Below are 7,682 nucleotides of genomic sequence, written 5' to 3' on the forward strand. Positions count from 1 at the left end.
TTCATTTGACAATGTAATGTTTAAATATTAAAAGAAGTTTTGATCAGACTTTTTACCAAAGACTTCTTTCCTCAAGTAATTTCCTGGACGACACTTTTTACTTTTACTCAAGTGAGAACGCGTTGAAGTAGTGCTACTCTTACTTTCGTAGACATTTTGGGCTCTCTACCCCCTTCTGCGCAGAACCACGAAGGCCAAGCAAAAGCATGTGGAAGAAGGTGCTCTGGTCTAGTCCAAGCCTCAACTTTTTAGCGTACATGCAAAACACTGCGTGGTGGCGAAGCCAAGGCGTAGATGCGAAGACAAGATGAAGCTAAAAGCAGAGCATTTTCAGGAGAAAACTTGCGAAAAAAAAGACCCCAAACAAACAAACAGAAAAAAACTTTCAGCAGAATAACAACCCCAAACACGCAGCCATAGGTACAGAGGAATGATTTAAGTCACGTTAGAACGGCCTAGTCAAAGTTCAGGGCTGACAAGAATCTATAAATTTCAACATTAATGTTGACAGATGCTCTCCATCTAACTTTCGACTGAGCTTGATCTGTTCCGCAAATTTCAAATAAAAATAAATAAGTAAACAACGTTTTAAAGAGCCAAGCGGGATTTTATTTCTTTTTCGTGGTTTTATTTTCAGCTTGTGTTTGTCACATAGCAATATGGGGATATAAGTACTTTTGCAAGGCACTGTGAACCAGAAGGACTTTGAAGCAAGACGCTGTGAAGAAACCGCAAAATAATTTGTCAAATTGTAATCAGTGAAAGAAAAACAAAACAAAACAAAAGCATCCCGGTGCATTCACTGACATGAGACAGTAGGGAGAGGGACAGCAGCAGCACCAAGTGTCACCCGGTCCTCCAGCATGGGGAGGGCTCTGCAGTTTAAAACGGTGTGAATATGATAGCCCATCTGGAGCCTCCGGTCCTGCTTATGCAAGTGGAGATCTCCGAGCACGACTCAAAGTTGTCAGTTCGGAGGCACTAATCTGTCGAGAGGTCGGTGTAAACAAACAGACAGCGACAGTTTGGACATATTCAGATAAGTCGATTGGAGAGGAAAGTTAAAAAAAAAAAAAAAAAAAAAAAACAGAGAAAAATGAGAGTTTGATTTCATTTCGGAGTGGAGGCCCCGCATGAAAGATAAGGTTTTGGAGGACAGAAAAAAAAAAAAAAAAAAAAAAAAAAACAGGCACCAGGGGAGGTGAGCGGCGGATTTACCCTCAGAGGGGGTAAAAGACAGACAACAACAAAAACCAAAACATGACTGTGGCGTCCCAGGACAATAAAGACGAGGCTGTGACGGTCACCGCTTTGTTGCAAGATGCTGCTGACTTGGAGCCGGCGGAGCAGGAGTGCAGCGAGAGGCTGGTCATCAACGTGTCGGGCCTGCGCTTCGAGACGCAGCTGAAGACCCTGTCGCGCTTTCCGGGGACGCTCCTGGGGGATCCGCGGAAAAGGACGCGCTTCTTCGACCCGCTGAGGAACGAGTACTTCTTCGACAGGAACAGACCGAGCTTTGACGCCATCCTCTACTATTACCAGTCGGGAGGGCGGCTCAGGAGGCCCGTGGGTGTCCCTGTGGACATCTTCCTGGAGGAGTTGAAGTTTTATGAACTCGGGGAGGAAGCCATAGAGCTGTACAAAGACGACGAGGGCTTGCCGAGAGAGGAGGAGCGGCCGCTGCCGACCAACGAGTTCCAGCGGCAGCTCTGGCTCCTGTTCGAGTACCCGGAGAGCTCGGGACCCGCGCGCTCCATCGCCATCGTGTCCGTTATGGTCATCTTGATATCCATCATCATATTCTGCTTGGAGACTTTGCCGGAGTTTCGAGAGGTGCCCCCAGAGCCAGAGCAGCACGCCAACGGGAGCGCGGACAGCGACGCGCCCAGCCCCTTCACGGACCCCTTCTTCATGGTGGAGACGCTTTGCATCGTGTGGTTCTCCTTCGAGTTCACCATGAGGTTCCTGTCCTGTCCCAGCAAAGCGGCCTTCTTCAAGAACATCATGAACCTGATAGACGTGGTGGCCATCGCGCCCTACTTCATCACCCTGGGCCTGGACCTGGCGGAGCACGAGGGCAGCAGTCAGCAGGCGGCCTCCCTGGCCATCCTGAGGGTCATCCGGCTGGTGCGCGTCTTCCGGATCTTCAAGCTCTCCAGACACTCCAAAGGCCTGCAGATCCTGGGCCAGACTCTCCACGCCAGTCTGCGGGAGCTGGGGCTGCTCATATTCTTCCTGCTCATCGGAATCATCTTGTTCTCCAGCTCGGTGTATTTCGCCGAAGTGGAGGATCCCGAGTCGACCTTTTCGAGCATACCCGACGCGTTCTGGTGGGCCGTGGTGACGATGACCACGGTGGGCTACGGGGACATGTATCCCTCCACCATCGGGGGGAAGTTCGTCGGCTCCCTGTGCGCGATCGCCGGGGTGCTGACCATAGCTCTACCTGTTCCCGTCATCGTGTCGAATTTCAATTATTTCTACCACAGAGAGAACGAAGAGGAGGAAAACGTGCAGTACATCCACGTGACCTGCGGGCAGCCGGAGCAGCGGGGCTCCTTCGGGGAGACGGATTCCACAAAAAGCAACCAGTCCCTCTCCAAAACCGAGTCCTATCAGGGCAGCGACGACCTGGAGGTCCTGACTCATCCAAACGCGACTCAGCCGGAGGCTTACACGGGAAAGCTGACGGATGTGTAAACAAGACAAGTTTTGTTTCTGGTGAGTTTTAGTTGAGGGTTTTTTGGGGGTTTTTTTAGAACACACGGCCGGTCTAAGGTTTTATGAGGCCCGAGGGAGAGTTTCATGTGTGGGGTCCATTACTCCAAAACACACAGACTTTGCCAGATCCGTTTTCTTTCTTAATCAAATATCAACAACAGAGTCGAGAGTCTAAAGATCAACTTTATGAAATTACAAGAGATTACAGCTACTAGAAAAGAAGGAGAAAAAGAGAATAAATTATGTATTTTATTTTGCAAATCAGAATGCACCATGAAGCCACTTGTGCATCTTTAAAAATAAAAACAAATAATTCAAGATGTCTTAGAAAGTCAGCTCAACTCAGTCTCTTTGTTAGTTGCACCGATTGGGCCAGTTTTGCCAGAAGCACTGCTTTCTTTCTTTTTTTTTTTTTTTCATTTTTATATGGCAGAGATTCAACAAGATGTTGAAAACATCCCTCAGAGGTTTTGGTCCTTATTGCTGCAGATTTTGCGGCTGGACATCTCAGATGTGTATCTGGAGGCCAGTGGATACGCAGTGGACTCCGTAATAATACTGAGCGACGCCGTGGCCTTTAAATTATTCTCAGTTTGTCCTAATAGCGTGTTTTCTGAAAATATCGCAGCAGCCAGGACCGCTGCCACAAGGCAGTGTGGAGAGCTACTTTTGTGCTGTTAATGCCAAATTCTGACCCAATCGCCTTGATTGTTGCAGCTGAAACCGGACCAGGCAATGTTTCTCCAATCTGTTGTTTTCCCATTGTCCTCAGCATGTGGAAACTGTTGCCTTGATTACAGTGTTCACATGTGTGAACACTGTAAGCACATCTGCTTCCAGGTTCAGAGGACGTAATCTGTGCACGTTGGTCGTCCAGATTATTTTACCTTCTGACATCCTCCATATTTTTTTTTTTTTTTTTTTTTTTACACAGCCTAATGGTGCATGTTGTCAATTATAAATATATCACAAAAAATTCCTAGTTTTGAAGCATATTGCAAGTGTGAAACCACCATCTTCAACTGGTGATTCTCCATAATTTTGAAAAAAAAAAAAAAAAGTAACAATAAATCTGCTGCTGTAATTGCAATTTTTGGCCTAAATGTTTGTGATATAAGGGCGGGGCCATGAATGAGTTAAATAGATTTAGAAAGAAGTACTTTAAAAAAACAAAAGGAGAGTACTGGTATAGATAAATTGATAAATAAATACAAAAGTAAATATTGTGACTCAGAAAGTTGACTTTTGCTCTCTTATGTCTAACAGGTTGTCTGACCAGAAGAGACCAACTTCCTTTAAATGTGGCAATTCTTCAAGCTCACATTCTGCATTTAAAATGATTGTGTTTTGTGAAAACACGCTCGTTCTGGCTCGTGTCACTTCTCCCCCTTTTCCCACACAGTGGGGTTATTGTTGGAAAAACTACATGACATCATGACAGCGCATATAAATAAGCGCGCCATTTTTGGCACACAGCGCGTGTCATGTCTGTGCCTTTAAGCTTTTCTGGTGTCATTTTACGGTGTTAAGTGTCAGGCGGGCCATTTTAAGGCGTTAGAATGACGTTCAGAAAGGTTTCGGGGTGGGGCGAGGCTTTAGGGTGGGCGTCCTTCCTCGAGGCTGCAGCGTCAAATATTAACATGACGAGAAAAAAGGAAAAGAATGTTGACGAAACCAAATTATGAGACCCAGACAAGTTAGGAGAAAGGAAAAGCAGAAAACAAACGAATAAAAGATGGATTATTGCTGCCTAAAACTGCGTTAATACTTATTATCTGTTGCTGAAAGTTAGGCAAAAGCTCTCTTTGTTAAATTCAGCCGCGCATTACTCACAAACAGGGAACGACAGACGGGGAAACACAAGCCCACAAGCACGCGCGCGCGCGCGAATACACACACACACACGCACGCACACACACACACACACACACACACACTCCAATGCCAGTGTTATAGCGCTGGAATTGTGGAGTTCACGGCTTTGCGGCCCGCATGGGGCTGCAGCTCCCTTGCAGGTTTACAGCATGTCGTTTCCCCCTGCGCGTCTTCCAGCGTCATCACTCCCCCAAGGGCGGCGCCGTTGGCCGGTGCAGCGTCAAAGGCTTCTGACTTTAGGACGGCGTGAAAGCGCGAACATGTTTCTGACGACGTGTTGTGAAGCGCGACCATCACATCTAATTCACCCAACCCAAGAAAATGTATTTACTTAATTTATTTCTTTTGTTTAATGTGTTCTCCAAACTTTTAATGCATCTGGGTGACAACATAAATGCCTTTGCAACCCCTCTGCGACTTACCCAAAAGTAAACCATAGATTAGTTTATCGATTGAAGCATCAAGCCAGAACCATTAATGCTTGCAATCCTGACCTGTCACTGACTTGTGTTACACCAACATTCATAATCAAATAAAACAAAAGAATGCAGATTATCATTAATCAAATTAACTTTAAATAACTTGTCTTCAAATGCTGCGATTTCAGGAAAACGGTTGACTTTTTTTTTCCTGTATGTATAATCAGCGATGAGTTGCACTGATATTTCCCAATATTTGATGGATATTGCAAAAGAGATCCCGACCAGTGCTGATCAGATAAGTGGTGCTTCACCGCCACCGTGTGGCCGATTGACGCATCTGCAAATAGCAGAACAAACTCTTGGAACATCTTTGCACTGTTGAAGCGTTGACTGACTGAGACGATCCGCGTCGATCTAGAAATGATCTGTCATCCATGCAAAGTCAATTTAATGAACTTTTGCTTATTTGCAGGAGGCGGAAGACTGCATGAAGCTTTTTCTCCCTCCAGTCACAAGATTTACATATGGCATTCTCTTCGAAATCTCATGGATTTTATTTTTTAATTTAAACGTTTGTGCACTGCAGAGACTTTAAAGTGGACGATCATGGAAAAAAAAAAGAAGCTCCTGTCAGTTGTCATAAACATCAGGTGCATTATTTGTGTAAAGTAACGCTATTTCGTTTTGGCATTGTAAATTAATTTATATGAAAATTCTAATGTATATACATTCTAATTTTGTAATTTTCAAATGTCATTTTGTTATGCTTGCAATTCAATGTGTACCTTGATTTTTCTTTTTTCTTTATTTCTATTTTTTGTAGGATTTTGTTGTTGTTTTGCAACCAGCTTTAAACAAAAAATCTCCTGGAGCCGTACTGTGCCAACATGCATGGCATGCATTCACTGTAACTTTTTAAATGTAATAAAATACATATATTTTTCTAATTTAAACACAGATCCAAATGTATCTCAGGTGCTTTTTTTTTTTTTTTTTTTGAAAGGAATTACTGTGAGTAAAATATCATCATGCCTCTAGTTTTATTATTTCTGCTGGTGCATCAGAGTCTGAACAAGAACTTGACATACAGATCCATTTGAATGCATTATGAAATGTTCATGTACTTCAGTAATTCAATATAGAAAGTGAAACTCACTTAGATTAATTACAAGAATTATGCATTTCTCTTCATTTTGATAATTATGACTTACACTTTTTCAAAATCTCCCAAAGTGGCTTTCTCAGCATGACATAACAAAAATAAAACTACTTCTAATACAGAAATATCAGCTTTCGGATATGCATGACCACCTATCTTGATGCATTACAGCGTGGAGGGGGTCAGTCTGTGGCTCTGCTGATATGTTCAGGAAGCCCAGCTTGCTTTAATTGTGAACTTCAGTTTGTCTTTGTTGTTGGCTCTGGTGTCTCTCATCTTCTCTGGTCAGTTTTTGGGTGACCAGTGAAGCCTAAAGCAGATGTTGGTACTTCCTGCAGCCTGGTTCGGTTCAAGTCCTGCCGAAAAAACAACAACAACAAAAAAAAAACAAGAAACTTGTATCTCCACAAATCATAATGAGGACATGTCATTAATTTCCTGCCTGATGACTGAGAGCTGACTCTGGGCCTGTGGAAACAAACCAGCAGAAACCCCCCACTGGACCTCAACCAATTAGAATTTTGTTCCTCTCCATTTTTCACCTGCAGCGTAGTACCTTGATTTCCAAAATAAATGCAAAATACACTCAAGAGCAAGGAATGGCACAGTTGTAGCCAATATCCTGTGGTGTCAATGAGTCACAAGCCTCTGTGAAATTAAATAAGTGAATAGAAAATGTCAAGTTGCCTAAATCGATTTAATAGATGAAAATTATTTTTGGACTTAATTACCGAAATAAATGAACTTTTCGATGAAGCTCAAACTGACTGAGATGCATCTGTATAAAGTCAATGTTTGTAACAGCTTTGGTGTCAAACGATAGAAAAAAACAACCTCACAGTGACGTCATAGTGTCAGGTCGACATATTTTAGCAAAAAAAAAAAAAATGATTCAAAGTTTGATTCTGGAATTTTTTTTATTTCAATTTTTGATTTTAGTTTTGAAGCTTCGTTCAGAAAGTTTTGAGTCAGATTGATCTGGGGAACATTTTCTGGTTTTCAGGGCAGGAGCCATGATTTTCGCTCTCCGTGGTCCTGAAAGTCTTTTGCGTCCTCTGCAGAGCGTTTCCCCTCATCTTCGCGAGAAATGCAACGATATTCTTTCAATTAAGAAAAAAAAAAAAAAGACACACACACACAAAAAAACAACAACAAAACAAGCAAACAACCAAACAAATACTGACGTGCTCCAGTCAGCATCGACAAAACAACAACAACAACAACTGTGTATACAGGTCGGCTGCAACATCCCGCACAGCCGATCGGGATGTTTTATTCCATGCTTCCTCCGAGCACAGATCCAATCCGACGCTGTGGGGTTGATCTGTTTGTGCTCGCAGTCTGCAGTGCTGGCACACAGGCGCTCCTGTTTTTTGTGCTGTGTGGAGAACTTCTGGCGGCGTCCTTTAGCGGAGCCGGTCTGCATTGCGTCGAAACCCTCCAACTCCTCCCCTCCTCCACCTCTTCCTCCTCCTCCCTCCTCACCCTCACCTCCCCCCCCCCCC

General features: G+C 43.8%; 1 protein-coding gene across 1 annotated transcript; it reads left to right on the forward strand.

The window, feature by feature from the left end:
• Positions 1–500: 500 nt before the first annotated feature.
• On the forward strand, positions 501–5,977 carry LOC129360436 (shaker-related potassium channel tsha2-like). Its single transcript, XM_055030658.1, has 2 exons — positions 501–2,721; positions 5,491–5,977. Exon 1 carries the CDS (start codon positions 1,261–1,263, stop codon positions 2,698–2,700), a length of 1,440 nt encoding a protein of 479 aa, XP_054886633.1. The 5' UTR covers positions 501–1,260; the 3' UTR covers positions 2,701–2,721; positions 5,491–5,977.
• Positions 5,978–7,682: the final 1,705 nt, after the last annotated feature.

This window comes from Poeciliopsis prolifica, unplaced genomic scaffold (genome assembly GCF_027474105.1).
Source record: "Poeciliopsis prolifica strain line A6 unplaced genomic scaffold, Auburn_PproV2 SCAFFOLD001, whole genome shotgun sequence".
NCBI classification, from domain to species: Eukaryota; Metazoa; Chordata; class Actinopteri; order Cyprinodontiformes; family Poeciliidae; genus Poeciliopsis; species Poeciliopsis prolifica.

Coding starts and splice junctions, on each gene's coding strand:
- LOC129360436 (XM_055030658.1), top strand. CDS start 1,261: ATGACTGTGGCGTCCCAGGACAATAAAGACGAGGCTGTGACGGTCACC.